This window comes from Equus przewalskii, chromosome 3, assembly GCF_037783145.1.
Source record: "Equus przewalskii isolate Varuska chromosome 3, EquPr2, whole genome shotgun sequence".
Lineage (NCBI taxonomy): Eukaryota > Metazoa > Chordata > Mammalia > Perissodactyla > Equidae > Equus > Equus przewalskii.
The window spans coordinates 2964105-2983019 of NC_091833.1; the positions used below are offsets into that span (position 1 = coordinate 2964105).

Here is an 18915-nt window from a genome sequence, read left to right on the forward strand (position 1 = left end):
ACCAAAGAGCTTCTCTAGAGCCCTGGTTCTCAGAAGTGCCCCGTGCCCGCCGCAGCAGCAGCACTTGATTACTGTTAGCAGTGCAAATCCTCAGGGCCCGCCTCCAGGCCTACTGAAAATCAGCGGCTCTGTGGACGGGTCCACCCGTCTGTTTGTAACAAGCTTTCTGGACGCTGTGGCGCCCTGAAATGTGAGAACCGCTGCTCTAGACGGGGCGCGAGGTGCAGTGCACATAACACAAAACCCTCTCTTTACGTCTGCGATTCAGCCGTCTTTGTAACTGTCATTTAAAAGGTGCACGATCTTAATTTATCTTTATGCTCATGTACTGTGTTCCATTCACCTTGGAAGTAAGAATGTTTTTACCACATTCTGGCAGCTGTCTTTTTCAGAAAATGGTTGAATGTGCCCCAAATTAAATGCTGTCTTTATTTAACAGAATTAGTAATATATACCAAATGACATGTTATTTTTTGGCAGATACGAAAAGAAGGGAGAGGTAAATACAGTCCAGATCAGCTGGGTGTCCTCGACAACGTGAAGATGAATTTGAGAAGGTTTATCACTTACCAGGAAGCTGTGGAGAAAAGACTGACTTCTTGAACCTTTGCAAAAGAGACCATCTCTTGCCTCAAAGTGTTGAGTGCTGAGGAACACCAAAGGGTTTCCTTCGAGTGTGTACACTTCTGAAAGTCATTTTTAATGCCTGTATTTCTGTACATTAATTTTGAAGTTCATAAAAACTTCAAAACCTGTCAGAAACTTTTTTTAAGCTCTGGGATCTGTGGCTTTTCCAATGCTCTCTAAATTATGTTTCCAGCGTGTTTTAATCCCGGGAAACAGGAGGAATGGAGGCGTGGAAACAAAGGAATCTCAGGTGGTTCTTTGTGAGCAGTGAAGAAACTTCCAAACAATCATGTTTCCCTTGAATTTTGCAAAAAGGAAAATCCAGAGCCTTGTTTGGATGATCTTTTAAGCCAGTATCATTTTATATTCACTCGATCTTTGACTAAAATATGATGACAAGCTTTATAAAATGTTTTTGTATGAAGTATACCAATTAGGCTTACCTTTTGTGAAGAAGTGAATGAGTTGAATTTCTGTTCCACTGTTTAGTAGATGGAGTATACTAATGAGCTAATGAGGTCATTGTCATCCTCTCCACAAGCGGATCTGATCAGTTACCGCTTTGTAACATCACTCCTTGTTTAATTTGATCAGAATTATGAGAAAATATTTTTTAATAAATAACTTTTGAATTGAAAGCTTTGTGTCTTACAAAATCTTTTTTTAAATACCAGATAACCCCATTCCTGGGAGTTAGCTTGCTAATGGATATTGCTTCAAATGCATGTGAGATACTAAAAACAAGACTTGCAGCAGGCATCTCCAGCATGACTCTCAATGTCCTTGAGGTAATAGGGTGACGGCTGGAGCGAGGGAAGGGCTTCAGTGTGCATAGTGTCAGAGAGGAGCCCTGGACCAGCTGTTTCCATCCGTTTGCCTGTTCACAGGAGTTGTCGGTGGAGATTTGACCGTTTTCACTGGTTGATCTCAGTTGCCCTGATGACAGGCCCAGTGCCCAGTATAGGCCTGACTGTTTAGTTAGCATCCATCACCTCACATAATCACCTTCTCTTTCTTCTGGTAGGAACCTTTAAGATCTACTCTCTCAGCAGCTTTCCACTGTACAGCTCAGTGTTGGCGACTATAGTCACCACACTGCACATCACAGCCCAGGGCCTGCTCACTCATAGCTGGGAGTTGGTGCCTTTCCACCCCTTCACCCGGTTTGCCCATTCCCCACCCACCCCCTCAGCTGCCCCCGGTCTGCTCTCTGTATCTGTGAGCTCCCGTTGTTTTTTTATTTGGATTCCACATACAAGTGAGATCATACAGTATTTGTCTTTCTCAGACTTACTTCATTTAGCATAATGCTTTCGAGGTCCATCCATGTTGTTGCAAATGGCAGGATTTCCTTCTTTTTCATGGCTCAATAGTATTCCATCATATATATATACCTTTTCTTTATCCGTTAATGAATGGACATCAGTGAACATTTGGGTTGTTTCCATGTCTGGATTTCATTGTGAATAATGCTGCAGTGAACATGGGGTGCAGATGGCTTTTCAAGAGAGTGATTTCATTTCCTTCAGACATACCAGAAGTGGAATTGCTGGATCATATAGTAGCTCTAGTTTTAAATTTTTTTTTTTTTTTTTTTTTTTTTGGTGAGAAAGAGTGGCCCTGAACTAACATCTGTTGCCAATATGCCTCATTTTGCTTGAGGAAGACTAGCCCTCAACTGACATCTGTGCCAGTCTTTCTCTTATTTTGTATGTGGGTCACCACCACAGCATGGCTGACGAGTAGTGTAGGTCCACACCTGGAATCTGAACCCACGAACCCAGGCCGCCAAAGCAGAGTGCACCCAACTTAACCACTAAACCACCAGGCTACCCCCGACATTTTAATTTTTAGAGAAACATCCATACTGTTTTCCATAATGCCTGTAGCAGTACATTCCCACCAACAGTGCATAAGGGTTCCTTTTTCTCCACATCCTTACCACTGCTTGTTCTCTCTTGTCTTTTATAAAAACCATTCCAACAGGTGTGAGGTTATTCTCATTATGGTTCTGAGAGACGGAGCCTCCCAGTGAAGAAAAGTTTCACAGTTCTCCTTCCTTCGAATATTTACAGAACATAATTATTTTAAAGGGAAACAAAATTTCCCATTCTGTCATTTTTCCCACACTTTCCAACCTATAGGCATTGTGCAGAACGTCTGGCACAGGGCCTAGTCTGTAGGAGGCAGTTGATAATATTTATTGAGTGAATAAATTAATGGTTTCCTGCTTTCTTAAGTAAGCTCACACACAGTTGATGAATGCAGAATCACCCCACAGAACAGTGGCAGGTGAGTTATTCCATCGAAGCTGTGCCAAGCTAAGAATGTTTCACACTCACGTTAATGGTTCGGTCTGTGTTGCTGCTGTGCAGTGTTGCTGCTCTAACAGCAGAAAAGGGGGCTGAGCATCCTCTATGGCTCTCGCTGTTCACGTGACAGCTCAGCAGAGCAGGCGAGGATTGCTCATGGCCTGGTGGAATAGAAACTATAGTTTTTCGCTGTGTGTCTATAGGAAAATAAATAGTCTGCTTTAAAATGCATGTATTTGTAAATGGTCTAGAATAGTCCACTAGAAATAGACACTGCTGTAAGCGTCGAAGGATGAACTCATATCAGATGCTCGGAGGAGAGATTTTTAAGTTCAGCCTGCCCTGGCGTGTTTGCCCAAGGAAACAGAAGTCACTGCTTCACTTCTCATCTTTGTGTTTTTTGTTTGCCTTTCAGATGGAAACTCACAAAATGTCATTTAATGACATTTCTTTATTTGCAATTTTATCTTTTGCCATAGTCTTTCAAAGAAACACCTTGGAGTTGTGGGGAGAGGAACGGCCCGGCTCTCGCGGGCTCGGCGGAGGGCTTGCTGCCTGCCTCTTGGGGATGCCCGGGCCGGTGCTTGACTGAGTTTAACCGAGATGGAGGACATGAGCAATCTCAGAACTCGCTTCACCATTCCCGAAATTCTTTGTTTTCAGCAACAATAGTGAAGTTGTGCTATAATATTTTAAAGCATCCGCTTTTAGGAGCAGCAGACTCCCTTTCCTTGCCATTTTCTTTTTGTAAAATTTGGATTTATAGTCTAGTTTTACTCCATGTATTCTATCCCCTTCAAAAGGAATCCTGTCATTGTGTCTGTCCTGTAACTGCTCTGGCCTAAGTCTTCTGTTTTGAGTAGACTAGAATACTGACAGATTTTCTTCACCAAAGAAATCTTGGCCCTTTGAATGATTCTGCCCTAGGACTTGGAATGTTGTGGAACCAACATAAAATCGAGGGTTAGTAGACATATTCATGCCAGCAGCAAGAGGCCTGTGACCACAATGGCGTCCTCTTTTCTCAGGCAGCTGCTGCTTACACTGTTCCTATGGCTGCACGGGGCCCCCTGTGCCCTGTGTCCACATCTCCTGTCCGTTTACACAGCCTGATCCTCTTTCCTTCTCAGCAATCTTGTGAGCTTCCTTGGAACTTTGTAATAAACTTTATTTTTTGATAGTCATGGTCCGTGTCTACTGCTTGCAGCCGGAAAACCCCTGATTGATAGAATATGCTGAACTTCTAGACACCTCTGTCTGTAACCTACGTGATTGCGTTGTTTGTGTAACGGAAGCATCATGTTCTGCAGCTCGGCTTTTCGCTTTCACAGTGATTCATGGTTGCACTGTCAGGTCAGGATCATGGTTAGGGTGGACCTTTCTTCTTGAAAATGAAAAATCATTTCATTTCCGCTAGATACTCTGTTAGATCTTAGCTTGATAGGTTCAGGTGGAGTTTGCTTTTCTCAGCTTGTTTTTGAGACAGCACTTTTAAACGTTCTTGTGAGTTTTCCAGTGGTTTGGAAAATTTAATCTGTTGGATCTAATCTCAAACTTGAATGAAAAATAAATCCATAGAAACTATAGGCTGAGGACCAAAGATTTTTAGAAATCTAGCAGTTGTTTCACAGCAGCAAATCTTAACCTTTTTCAGGTCGTTAATTTTGCAGAGAATCTGATGAAAATCATAGACTCTGCAAATTAATGCACAGCATCAGTTATCTATTGTGTAACAAATTACCCCAACTTAGTACTTTAAAATGAAAAATGTATTACCTCTCAGTTTCCATAGGGCAGCGATCCAGGAGCAGCTTAGCTGGTGGTTCTGTCTCAGGTCTCACAAGGTTGGCAGTCAAGGTGGTGGCCAGGGCTGCAGTCACCTGAAGGCTTGACCGGGACTGAAAGATTTCTTCCAGGGTGGCTCACTCACGTGGCTGTTGGCAGGAGGCCACAGTTCCTTGCTGAGTGTCATCATGACACAGCAGCTGTCTCCCCCTGGAGTCAGTATTCCAAGAGAGAGAAGGAGAAAGCTGTGATGCCTTTTAACGCCTAATTTGAGAAATAACCATCACTTCTGCCATGTTCTATTCACTGTGAGTCACCAAGTCCAGACCACACTAAGGTGGAGGGGAAGTAGGTTCCACGCCTTGAAGGGAGGTATCTTAAAGAATCAGTGGACGTATTTCTAAACCACCACATGCACATACATCCCTTTACTCTGCATCCGAGTTCAGAGTGTTTATGGATTTTTCAATTCAAGCATGGACATCAGGATGAGAATTGCGATTTCATATTGTACTGGTTACCCTTCAAGCTTTAAGTCAAAAGTATTTCAAGCGCTTCCAGATGCAATTGTCCAGAAATAATGATCTAGATGCAATTATTTGTTTTTATTTTATTAAACAAATATTGCCCATTTTACTTTTCCTCCAGAATGGAGTGAACATACATAGTCTTTCTGAAACGTGAACAAACAAGTTGCTTCCTTCCTTTTATGCTTTAACACCTCAGTGGTTCCCATTACCCACAATTGTAAAACCCTCGCCATAACCTGCAAGTACTTGCAGGTTATGTCAGGTTTGCCTGAGAGAGCCCGGATTTGTTAGCCTGTTAGCCCAGCATAATTATTAACAACACTCTGTTTGGCTGTCAAAAGGGCCCTGGATTAAAGTTAAAAGAAACTAAAAAGACAATGTGAAACCCAGGATCGGGTCTGGGACCAGGATGGAAACAGCTACAATGGACATAATTGAGACAACTGACCAAGTTGAATTTGTAATGTGGAGTAGATAATAGTACTTTATAATGCTAAATTTCCTGATTTGATTACTGTGTGTAGACAGTGTTCTTCTTGGAGGAAATACACATTGAAGTATTTAGGGGTAAAGGGTCATGATGTCTTCAACTTACTCTCAAATGATTCAGAAAAAAAATTCATCCATATATAAATGTAGAGAGAAAGAATAATAGAGCAAATGGGGCAAAATGTAACCAAGTGAATTGGGTAAATGATACATGGGACTTCTCTGAAGTATTCTTGCAACATTTCATTAAGCTTAAAATTAAATCAAAATAAAAATTTAGGAAAATAATTTTTTAAAGGGCTGAGAAAATAGTGCTCCAGTTTAGACATAAAATTATATGGTCATCCTACCATAAACCGCTGCATAGCGTGGTCCTGCTTGACCCTCTGGTCTCCTGCTCTGCTGTCTGCCTCACTCTCTAAGCTTCAGCCATTTGGTCCTTAATTCGGTGGTTTGAATGTGCCATGTCCTTTGTGTCACGTGCATATGCATTCTCACTGCCTGGCTTCTTTTCCCGCTTAGTCTAGTTAACTCCTGTTAAACTCAGCTCGAATAGCAGTTCTACAGGGAAACTCTCTCTCACCCTCCAGACGCAATCAGGGGCCTGTGTTCTGGACACTCACAGCATCTTGTATGTATGCTCTTCCTTCATAGCACTTCATTCTTTTTGTGTGTGTGAGGTAGATTCACCCTGAGCTAACATCCATTGCCAATCCTCCTCTTTTTTTTTTTTTTTTTCCTTTTTTGGCTTCAGGAAAATTAGCCCTGAGCTAATGTACGTGTCAGTCTTCCTCCACTTTGTATGTGGGATGCCTCCACAGCATGGCTGATAAGTGGAGTAGGTCCGCACCAGGGATCTCAACCTGTGAACCCTGGGCTACCCAAGCACAGCGCGTGGAACTTCAATCACTTTGCCACGGGGCTGGCCCCCAGCATTTCATTCTTTTCTTTTCTTTTTCTTAAGGAAGATTAGCCCTGAGCTAACATCGCTGCCATTCCTCTTTTTGCCAAGGAAGTTTGTCACTGGGCTAACATCTGTGTCCATCTTCCTCTACTTTATATGTGGGACACCTGCCACAGCACGGTTTGACAAGTGGTGCGTAGGTCTGCACCCAGGATCTGAACAGGTGAACCCTGGGCCCCTGAAGTGGAACATACAAACTTAGCTACTGTGCCACCAGCCCAGTTTCCCAGCACTTCATTCTTGATCAGATTTATTGAGGCTCCTAACTGTGTGCCAGACACTCTGCTAGACACTGAGGACACCAAGGTAAGCAAAATAGACATAGTCCTTGTCTTTACAGAGCTTATGGACTAGTAGGAGACAGACATAATCAATGTAAAATTACAAAAATGACAAGTCCTACAAAAAGAGAGTACGTGCTGCTATCAGATCACAGAGAGACTCAACCTAGTGAGGGAGGTCAGGGGAGCTTCCCTGGAGAAGTGATAGAAGCAGAAAACAAGGCGAAGAAGTAGGGAGAATAGTTCCCAGGAAGAGAGAATAGCATGTGCAAAGATCCTGGGGCCAGAGGGAGTGAGACAAGGTTGAAAGGGTCAGTAGAGGGAGTTCATTGCAAGATGTGACCCATGAGCCTGGCGAGGGCCAGATCTCCAGGGCTTTGTAAGATGCTACATATTTTTCCAAAAATCAATGGGAAAATGAAGTCCTTAAAGTATTTTTTTAGCAGAGAGGGATAGAGAGACAAGAGGGATGATATGATCAGACTTAAATTTTGAAAACCTCTTGCCTGGCTACAAAGTGGAGAAAAGATTAGAAAGGAGGCAGAGGAGAAGCAGGTGGACCAGTTAGGAAGTCATGGGGTAGTTTGGGAGACAGATGTGTTGGTTCTGGTCAGTGTGGTGTTGATGCAGTGGACTCAACAGCAGGTGGTAAAGGGTTAGATACGGGAGGAGAAGAGCAAAAGAGAGGCAAGGGTTACGGCTGACTCGGGTTTTGGGCTTACATCACTTGTTGGACAATGTTACTGTCAACCAAAATAAGAAGCAGTAGGAGAGTAACAGGCTGGGGGGAAACTGACAAGTTCACTTTTGAGTGGTCACTGTATTGGTTACGTTGTTTTTGAATGCAAATAACAGAAAATGTGAATCCATTTCTTAAATTGTAATCAACTTAACTCATAAAAAATCCAGTGAGGGCCAGCCCTGGTGGCCTAGTGGTTAAGGCTGGCACACTTTGCTTCGGCGGCTTAGGCCCAGTTCCCAGGCACAGACCTACCCCACTTGTCTGTCAGTGGCCAGGCTGTGGTGGCAGCTCACGTACAAAAAGAGGTAGATCAGCGGTGGATGTTAGCTCAGGGCAAATCTTCCTTAGGGAAAAAAAAAATTCAGTCAGAGGGTTGGCTAATTCACTAACATCATCGAATCTCTGGGTTCTTTCCACATTTTTTCTCTGCTGCTTCAGCATGTGGACTAGCTCCCTTCCGTGGTGAAAGATGGCTAGCTATCAGTGTCCAGACAGGATGGGGACTTTCTCCCTCTTGCGTCCCTGTCCCAGAAACCCCCGCAGCAGATCCCCTCCGTGTCGGTCATGACAGTTACTGTTGTGTGCCGTAACAAGCAGTCTCAATACTCAAGGCGCTTCCCTCAGGTCGTAGTTCCGTGCAGCTGGGGGTTGTTTCAGGGAGGTAGGACCCTTCTTTTGTGTGCTCCCACCATCTTGGTGTCCTTTTCTTTCAGCCTCATGAGTGGGTAGAACAGTGACCTACAGATCTCACTTGAAATTTCAGGGCCAAGCTCCAAAGTGGCAAACATCATTTCTGCCCACATTCCATTGGCCAAATGGAGTCCCTAACCTGACCCGACAGCGCAGGAGGCTGGGAAGTGTAGTCTTCATCCGTGCCCAAGAAGAGGAGCTGGGATTGGTCAGCATACAGTAAGTCAGCGGTCCTGTCACATATCAATGGCCAGAATTGGGTCAAATACCTCTTCCTACTCCTACCACTGCTAAGGGGATGGAATTCCCATGATTGGCTTATTTTAATCACATCTGTGTAAGTTTAGATTTTCCTCCTAAACTTCAGTCAAAATGACATATTGCGACAGGTTAAATGCAAAGCAACCCTGCTGGAGCCATCCTTCAGCCACCGAAGATTAGCCACCTTTCTCATCGGATTTTTTTATCAGATAAAAAATTCATTACGATTTAAACCAGTTGAGTCACATTTTCTGTTATTTGTACAGAATGAAAGTAGAAACCATATGGTCATCTTAATAGATGCAGGAAAAGCATTTGACAAACACTTAACATTCTTAGCAAACTGGGAATAAAAGGGTACTTTCTTGATGCTTTAAAGAATATCTACAAAAAAACTTACAACTAGCATACCTAATGGTGAAAGACTGAATTTTTTTCTGCCTAAGATCAGAAACATGGCAAGGATTTCCACTCTTGCCACCTTTCTTTTTTGTTTCAGCTGAGTAGGATTTGCCCTGAGCTAACGTCTATACCAGTCTTCCTCTACTTTGTATGTGGGTTGCTGCCACAGCATGGCTGCCACTGAGTGGTGTAGGTCCATGCCCAGCAATCAAATCCTGGCTGCTGAAGCAGAGCGCGCTGAACTTAACCACTAGGCCATGGGGCCAGCCCCTCCACTCTCACCACTTTTATTCAACATTGTGTTGGAGATCCTAACTAATGCAATAAGGCAAAAAATAAATAAAAGACAAACACATTGGAAAAAAAGAAGTGAGGCTGCCTTTATTTGCTGTTGACAAGATTATGTATGTAGAGTAGCCAAAGGAACATATGAAAAAGCTACTAAAACTCATCAGTGAATTTAACAAGGTCATAGAATACAGCATCAATATCCAAAGTCAATTGTATTTCTATACACTAGCAATGAACAATCCAAAAAAGAAATGCATGTAACAATTCTATTTATGTTAGCATCCAAAGATATACTTAGGAATAAATTTATAGGTGATATATAATATCTGGACATTGAAAACTAAAAAATATTGTTGAGAGAAATTAAAGAAAACCTAAATGAATGGAGAAATATACCATGTTCATGGATTGGAAGATGACATTTCTCCCCAAATCGTTCCATAGATTCAACTCAATCCCCATCAACATGCCAGCAGGCTTTTCTATAGAAATTTAGAAGCTGACTCTAAAATTTATGTGGAAAAGCAAAGGACTTAGAATATCCAAAACAACTTTTAAAAAGAAGAACAAAGTTGAGTTAAAATACCTGATTTTAAAGCTTACTATAAAGCTAGAGTAATTGTGACAGTATGGTATCGGCATAAGGAAAGACATGGAGATCAATGAAACAAAATTGCGAGTCCAGAAATAGACCCATAAGGATACGGCCAGTTGCTCTTCCACTAAGTTTCCAAATTCATTCAATGCAGAAATAATAGTCTTTTCAATAAATGATGCTAGAATAACTGATATTTATATGGAAAAAGAAATGTATTCAAGAGTCAAGGTTTAATAAAATTTAATATTTTTTACTAATTCATCAAGCAAACTCTTAAGCGCAGTTGGCTCTTTTCCTATGAGTGCATCATGGGGACGAATGCAGTGACTATTAACACAGTTTGGTGCGAATGTCTTGATTCATACTAGCTACCAGTAGTTTTACCCACCATTGCCTTTGTGCCCACAGTGTCAGTGTGTCAACACAGAGAAAAAGGCCAGTAACATTTTAGTATTGTCGCGAAAATAGTTTTGACCTTGTGGACCCCCTGAAAGGACCTGTGGAACGGACTTTGAGAACTATTGGTCTAGAAAGAGGTAAAGAGAGAAAAGAAGGAGGACTGAGACCAAGCCTTAAAGAAATCTAGTATTTAACGGCCTAGTAGGAGGATGAACCTAACCGGAAACACTGAAGGAGCAACCTGGGAGGTGAGAGCAAAACCCAAGAGTGCAGAGTCAGGGAGCCAAGAGAATGCTGTCGGGAGGGGGAGGGCGAACAGCAGGGATGCTGGGTGAGGACCAGGGAGAGGAGAGACGAAAGACGCCCATCGGCTCATCGTCCTAGCGACATGCATGTCACCGGTGCCATTAGCAAGAGCTCATTCCACCAAGTGAAGTCAGATTGGAGGGAGTTGGGAGAGCGTGAGAGGTGAGAAAATGAAGCTGGCGAGGAGAGACCTGCCTTCAGAGAAATTTGTGATGGGGAAGAAAAAGACAAGGCAGTAGCTGAAGGAGGGAGTCGCGACTGTTCATTTACCGTAAACGAACAAAGGAATGGCCTGGTGATGCATTGCATGTGGAGAATAGAGCAAAAGAAAACTCCAAGATGAGCCTGCTTTCCAGCTTATGGAACTAGGGGAATAGTGATCTGTTTGTTGAGAAGGAAACAAGACCCAAGTTTGGTGGGGCATACCTGTAGTTTGAGTTGAGGAAGCATTTATCTAGGAAATCTTAATCTCCCCTGTAAATAAGTTGGGTTTTTCTCCCCCAAACCTCGAAGCCTGCTTACAGCTTCTGTTGGTAACAAACATTGAGAGCTTCAGAGTCTTAGTTAATGCTCTTTGTATCTAGTCTCTTCTCGGAGTTAAAAGTTCACCTTAGTTTTACTATCTAATCAAAAAAATGTTATGTTTTCACATAGTGGAAGATACTCAAATTTTGTCCTATTAGAGAAATTTATATCTTTAATTAAAACTATTTTGGTCCACTTAATTGAGCATTTTCTTATTTTAATGAACAGAATTAACTTGAGTCATTTTTTTCTATGCAGAGTGAGAAATTATAAGCAAATGGTTTCCAATATTTGCCTAAATGTATTTTTATCCTCCCTAATCTTATATAGGAATTCCGAGAATACAGTTGCCCTAAAATTTTAACGTTTTCAGCAATGTATGCTTGTCCACGGAAAGAACAAATTCTTTTTAAATAAAGGAGCTCCTGTCGTCAATTATTTCCATTTAGTATGAGTGAAGGAAGGAAAAACACTTCCCTACTCTCATTTGTAGGGACCAGTTTTCTGAGTTCATTTAACGTAAAGATAATTAAGGTTATTCAAGTAAAATAGGAAGAAATAAAGATTTTTTTAAATAAATGCTACTGAATTAAAGAAATAACGGATGTGTTTTTAGAGCTACCTGATTTCAAATTACAGATAGCGGAAGAGGTACAGACCTTGGAGCTGAAATGATTTCACAAGGTGTTTGAAATAGCTGCCTCCCTTTTTATCTCAAAGATTAGTGTACAAAGTCAGAAAGTAAGTTTAAAATCATAGCAGTCTTTAAAATATTACACACTCTAATGAAAGAAAAACTCTATGTTATGCAACTATTTTCATTAAAATTTACCCATGAATTTAATGCATTTCACAATTTGAGAAAATAATCTGATAAGCTACCAAAAAAAAACTGGGAAGCCATATGAAAGATATGGAAGTTTTCACCTTTGATCTTTCACTTCCCCTTGAATTACAAGGTAAAATAAGTTCTGAAAATTTCAGAAGATGACATTTTCCATTATATTTCCTTTCAATTTTTTAAACTCTTGTTTAATAAAACAGGTATTACATGTGTATGATAAGCAATTAAAACAATGCCAGAAAAGTCCTTGAAAAATTTTTCTGTCTCCTAATTCCTCTCCCCAAAAATACCCCTACCGGTTTTGCATTTCCATTTCCAGAATGCTCCTTGCATAATAAAGCACATGTGTGTGTTCTTCGTCTGTTTTGTATGCAAGTGGCAGTGTATTCATACTGTTCAATAGCTCCTCGTTGTTAGCTAATATCTTAGAGGTATTTCCCTAGCAACATCTGTAGAACCGCCCCATTCTCTTAGCAGCTCCGTAGAATCCCATCGCAGGGTTGGAACCATAACTTAATTGGTCTCCCCTTAGACTGGGAGGCAGCATTGAATCCAGGTCAAGCAATCAGACTCGGGCCAGTCTGGGTTCGAATCCTGACCCTACTACTTCCTCACCGTCAACTTGGACAAATGACTTAATTTCTGTGCCTCAGTTTTCTCATCTGAAAAAGGGGATAATGACATTAGCCACTTAATAGGTTTTTGTTGGGGGTTAAATGAATTAATATCGGTAGAATACAGAATAATGCCTAACCCTATTAAATGCGATACAAATGTTTCTTACATACATGGATGTCTAGATTGTTTCCAGTCTTGCTGCTACAGACGATGCTGCAGTGAATGTTCTAGTACTTGTGTGAATATCTATGCACAAGATCTGAGAACTTGAGTTACTAAAGGGTAAGGAGAAAAAATATATATATATGTATATATATGTTCTATATATTATAATGTCCCTTTATCAGAGAGCCTTCCCACACCTCTCATCTAAAGTAGCACCCTACGTACACTATACCCCCTTACTATGCTGGATTTTTCTTCCTTAGTATTTATCACTGTTTGACATAGACATTTATTTAGAACTTTATATTTTTAATTCCACAAATTGGCCCAAATTTCTTCTCTTTACCTTTGGAAAGAAAAATAACAACCAGAAACCTGAGAAGCCTCCTGTGTTCTAGATTTTGTCGTTGCTTTAAAGAGGCTTAGGAAGAACCCGACATCTGGAAGCCGCGGGTCATGCAGCGCTCCCCACACTCTTTCCTGCTTGTGCTGGGAGGTGAGGAAGTTACTGTCCCTCCCTGCCTTCTGGGGGCTGCAGAATCCCCGCAGAGAATGAGGGGCTGTGACTGTCTGTGTGACACGTGTAATGACATGGGCAGCCGAATAAATTCTGGAGGAAACAGAAGAGGTAAGTAATCCTACTTTGAAGTTTCAGGAAGAGAGATGTGGCAGAGGCTGTCCTGCATATCTACCCTTATCCTTACCTGACTCCTAGCTGCCAGCCCCCATATTTCCTGCCTGAGGACTTTCTTTGGCCCCCAGGTCTCCCTTTGCCCCAGGATGACAGGTCATAAGTGCAAGGAAAGGATGAAACCTCCTCCCTCCTGACCCCTCCATCGCTGACTGATAGGAGGAGGTGTACAAATACCCAGCACTCCTGCCCCTGGACAGGGTAACCCTGAGGACCCCGAGTTCTCCAGCAGGACTGATTTCTGATTACTCGCAGTAATACCCTGTTTGAAAACAAACGCTTTTTGCTGCCCTCCCTTCCTCGTCTGACTCCCCTTTCCCGGCTGGTGTTTCCTGGGATCACCTCCCACCTAAACTGCTTGCTCTTGACACCTTGGCTTGGTGCCTGCTTCTAGGGGAACTCAAAGCAACACAAGACATGCTGGGGTTATGTTTCAGGGGGAAAATTAAGTGTGTGTGTTGGGGGGGGAGGTGTAAGATCCCTAAGTTCATAAACTCACATCCTGGGTGTGTAAGAGTTTTGTGCATTGGCCACACTCATGGAGCAGTGCTGGTCAATGTGTTAGTCAGTGTGCAGAGTGAATATCTTAGATTTCTTCCCTTAGATAGATGATAATTCTCATTTCCATTTATCAAACTAATTTCCTTCTGGAGATATCAAAAATTGCTTATCAATCCAAATCTCTATTTAGTAGAAATTAATTTGATGATAGATTAAATTATATTTAGATCTACTTAGGATCAGAACAATATAGCTTTTTGAACTGAAAAAAGGTATTAAAAAATACTAGTGGGAAAATATGATGGCATGCCCACACTTGCCACAGAAAGGCAATGTCAAATATATGGGAAGCAAATTCAAGAGGAAATCTTTCAGGCTAAAACTAAAAATTGCTGCTGTGTTCTGAGGTCTAAACAACCAACTTCAAGGCTAACTTTTGAGATCCAATCCATGAATGTGTGCATGGGAATACTCGCTGAACTGCATGTGCAACTGCAGCTGGAAAGCCTATGGATAAGTTCTTTTCTAACAGGAATGAGATGGAACGAGATTCTGGGAATGCAGAGCAGTACACTCTGGTTTGACAAACAATATTCTCATCTGGAAGAGACAGCAGGTGTAAAACGTACAGGGCCTTGCTTATCCAAGCTGTGCTTCCGTTTCTGCATCTGTTCAGGGGGACCACCTCGATGATTCTTTGGACAGGTCTGGGGGTTAATTTTTTTTTGGGGGGGGGGAAGATTAGCCCTGAGCTAACATCTGCTGCCAATCCTTCTCTTTCGCTGAGGAAGACTGGCCCTGAGCTAACATCCGTGCCCATCTTCCTCTACTTTATATGTGGGACAGCTGCCACAGCATGGCTTATCACGTGGTGCCGTGTCCGCACTGGGGATCCGAACCGGTGAAGCCCAGGCTGGCGAAGCAGGACATGCGCATTTAACCGCTGCACCACCAGGCCAGCCCAATATATATGTTTTTATAAAGATACATATGTATATGTATCTAAGAGTGTGTGTGTGTATTAAACTTTTATTTTTTACAGCCTGTCTCTCCCACTAGACCTGAGCTCTAGGAAGGCAGGGACTATGTTTTGCTCACTAGTATGTTCTCAGTATCTGTAGTAGGAGCTCAATAATTAGTTTATTTACTTGTGTGTGTGTGTGCTCCTTTCCTTTTTTGTGGTAAAATATACATAATATAAATTTACCATTTTAACCTTTTTTAAGTGTACAGTTCAGTGGCATTAAGAACATTCACATTCTTGTGCAACCGTCACCATCCATCCATCTCCAGAATGTTTTTCAATCTCCCCAACCGAAATTCTGTACCCATTAAACATTAACTGCCCCCTGATCCCAACCCCTGGCAACCACCATTCTACTTTCCATCTCTATGAATCTGACTACTCTAGGTACCTCATATAAGTGGAATCACATGCTATTTATTGTTTTCCGACTGGCTTATTTCACTTAGCATTATGTCTTCAAGGCTCATCTATGTCATCACATGTATCAGAGTTTCCTTCCTTTTTAAGGCTGAATAATATTCCATTGTGTGTGTATACATGTATATATATCATATTTTGTTTATCCATTCATCTGTCGATGGCCACTTGGGTTGCTTCCACCCCTTGGCTATTGTGAATAAAGCGGCTATAAACGTGAGTCTATATATATGTACGTGCTCAAGTCTCTGATTTCAACTCTGTGGGGTACATGCTCAGAAGGGAATTGCTGTATCATATAGTAGGTTCTAATTTAAAGATTTTGAGGAAGTGCTACATTGTTTTCCTGAACAGCTGCAACATTTTACACTCCCACCGACAGTGCACAAGGGTTACAACTTCTCCACATCCTTGACAACACTTGCTATTTTCTATGTTTTGATCATAACCATTTTAATGGATATGAAGCCATCAATAGTTATTTTTTGAGTAAACAAATAAACAAATATCTCTGAATTAGAATAATTACTATTTATTGCATTGTATCTTGTCTAAAGATATTAGTGTTTTCAAAAGGATGCTTGTATCCTTTTGAGATATACTGTCTCAGTTAAATTCAATAGCAAGAACATTGGAGTGTCCATTTTATATAAGACATCTAATAGGCCCTAAGACAAAATATATTGCTAAACCCAAATTACTGCTTTAGTTAAGATAAATAATGTCCATTGTCAAAGAGAGACTGTACTAAAAATCTTTCAAGATCCTCCTATACAGACTCATTTATGGCATGTAATTAAATATTTAAACACAATAAAAAGTAATATTCATTCTCAAAACATTGAGCATAGAATTACCATATGATTTAACAATTCCACTCCCAGGTATGTACCCAAAAGAACTGAAAACGGGTATTCAAATAAAAGCTTGCACACGAATGTTCCCAGAGGCACTATTCAATAGCCAAAAGGTAGAAACAACCCAAATGTCCATTAAGGGATGAATGGGAAAACTAAGTATAGTATATTCATACAATGAAATATGATTGAGCCATAAAAAGGAATGAAGTATGGATACATGCTACAACATGGATGAACCTTGAAAACATTACTGCAAGTAAAACAGGCCAGACACAAAGGCCACGTATTTAATGATTCCATTTTTGACATATCCATAGAGACGGAAAGCAGATCAGTGGTTGCCAGAGTCTAAAGGAGTGGAGAGCAGGAAGTGAGTGCCCGTTGGGGAGATGAAAATGTCTGGAACTAGACAGAGGTGATGGTTGCACAACATTGTGAGCATGCTGAGTGCCACTGAACGTAGGCCTTCCGATGGTTAAAATCGTGATTGTTTTTCTACGTGAATTTTACCTCGAATAAAAAAGAAAAGTAGCATACCTCCACCAGCAGAGAGGGTGGGCAAAGTGCAAACAGTACAGAAGGGTACGAGGAAGAAATTCTTCCTCCTTGTGCTCCAAGTCCCTTCCTCAGAGGTAATTGCCAATGGTTTCCTGTTAAATCGTTCCAGAAAATATTGGCGCTTAGGCTTTTTTTTTTTTTTTTTTTACAGAAATTGGATCATATATTGGAAGATTCTCTCTGAGCTAACATCTGTTGCCAATCTTCCTCTTCTTGCATGTGAGCTGCCATCTCAGCATGGCCATTGACAGACGAGTGGTGTAGGTCCATGCCAGGAACCAAACCCGGGCCACTCAAGTGGAACAGGCTGAACTTAACCACTAGGCAACCAGGGCTGGCCCTGGCTCATTCATTTTAACAGTTGAATAGTAATATTTTATTGGCTGAAAGTACCTTTCTTTGTTTACTAGCCCCCTCTTGATGGATGCTTAGGTTGTTTACAGTTCTAGCTACTTCTAGACCACAATGTAGACAATGCAACATTAAACATTCTTATTTAAAGATCTTTGTGCACATATGCAAACACATATGTAGGATAAATTTCTGAAACTGGGTGTGCTGGTTATACTGTGACACCCTCCCCAATTCATATTTGAAGCCCTAGCCTCTGATGTGACTGTATTTGGAGACAGGGCATTTAGGGAGGTAAGGTTAAATGAGGTCATAAGGGTGGGGCCCTAATTCAATAAGATTAGTGTCCTTATAAGAAGTGGAAGAGATACCAGAGATCTCTCTCTGTGTGCACATGTAAGGACATAGGGAAAAGATGCCATCTACAAGCCAGGAAGAGAGTTCTCACCAGAAACCAACCCCGATGGCACCTTGATCTTGGATTTCCAGCCTCTAGAACTGTGGGAAAGTAACTGTCTGATGTTTAAACCCCCAGTCCGTGGTGTTCTCTTATGGCAGCTGAGCAGGCTAATACGTTAGGTCAAAGGACCTACACATTGGTAATTTGATAAACAGGACCAAAATAATCCTCCAAAGCTATTGCTCCTCTTCACACTTCCACACGCAATGAACAAAACTTGCTTCTCCAATACCCTCACCAACACTGGGTATCACACTGTTTAATCTTTGTCAATCTGAGAAATGCAAAAGAGGTACTTAATTTTAATGTATGCTTCAAGTCGAGACTTTTCCAAATGTGTGTGTGACTTTTAATAAGCAAATTCTTCATCCTCCCCCTCCATCCCTGGAAGCCATTATGCGGTATGACACGAAAGCTTATTCAACTCCACAGAGACGTTTCAAGCAACTTTCTTATTCACTTTCCACTTCCTCTTGCTTCTTTCATATTTCATGAGTTGAAATGGCTATAAAAGAGCTAAAGGTAAGTGAACATTATTTTGAGGTCTCTCATATTTGGTAGTAAGATATTTAATTCACAGTGATTTGGGAAAATGAGCTATGGGTCGTATAATACTATAGATGAAAATAACATCCCACTGGAGTCTAATTTTCTCGACTGCCTGATCACAATGTGAAATGGATTTGAACAGTTTTAGAACAGAAGTAGTTACCACGTGTGTCCACAGACTCTTAGAAGTAGGGATGGGGGACGTGCAACTTCTGTTCTTTGAAATATGTTGAGCTAGAGTCTTCCTGAGCATTCTTCTTTCCTCCTTCTCACCACTTGGGAGTGCAAGGATGTGTCACCAGGACACTGCCCCAGGGGCTCCCAGGGGCCCCATTCGAGTTACGCATCCCTTAGGCCTGTCCTCCAGGTGCTTGCATTCCAGCCAACTGAAAAAAGATTGGCTACAATGACATATATTGATAGAAAACACATCCACACACCCATGGACCATTGGACCGTGAGCAAGGCCCCTGACTTATGCCTCTTTGTACCACAGTGTTAAATGTTGGTGGAATGAATGAATAAATGTATATACATACGAATGAATGGCAAAGACATCAATTAGTTAGGTACTCAGATGTTTCTTGGGAAAGACGTTATTTTGGCCAAGAGGCTGAGCATAGCTTTTGATCTTCCTAAGATTCAGTCATGACCTTGTAGCCACATTGGCAA

At 41.5% G+C, this 18915-nt stretch overlaps 1 protein-coding gene and 1 long non-coding RNA gene across 5 annotated transcripts in view; one reads left to right on the forward strand and one right to left on the reverse strand.

Annotated features, from left to right (window-relative positions):
* HEATR3 (HEAT repeat containing 3) overlaps positions 1 to 1265 on the forward strand; it is a 35092-nt gene extending 33827 nt beyond the window's left edge. For all 4 annotated transcript variants that reach the window (XM_070611827.1, XM_070611829.1, XM_070611828.1 and 1 more), the window contains one exon: positions 481 to 1265. In XM_070611827.1, coding sequence (XP_070467928.1) covers positions 481 to 603 — 123 coding nt within the window. In that variant the 3' untranslated portion in view covers positions 604 to 1265. The remainder of the gene's footprint in view (positions 1 to 480) is intronic.
* The window catches only part of LOC139082163 (uncharacterized), a 42620-nt gene that overhangs the window by 20077 nt on the left and 3628 nt on the right, over positions 1 to 18915 (reverse strand). The window contains exon 2 of the long non-coding RNA XR_011537890.1: positions 4716 to 4934. This is a non-coding gene — a long non-coding RNA (uncharacterized lncRNA). The remainder of the gene's footprint in view (positions 1 to 4715; positions 4935 to 18915) is intronic.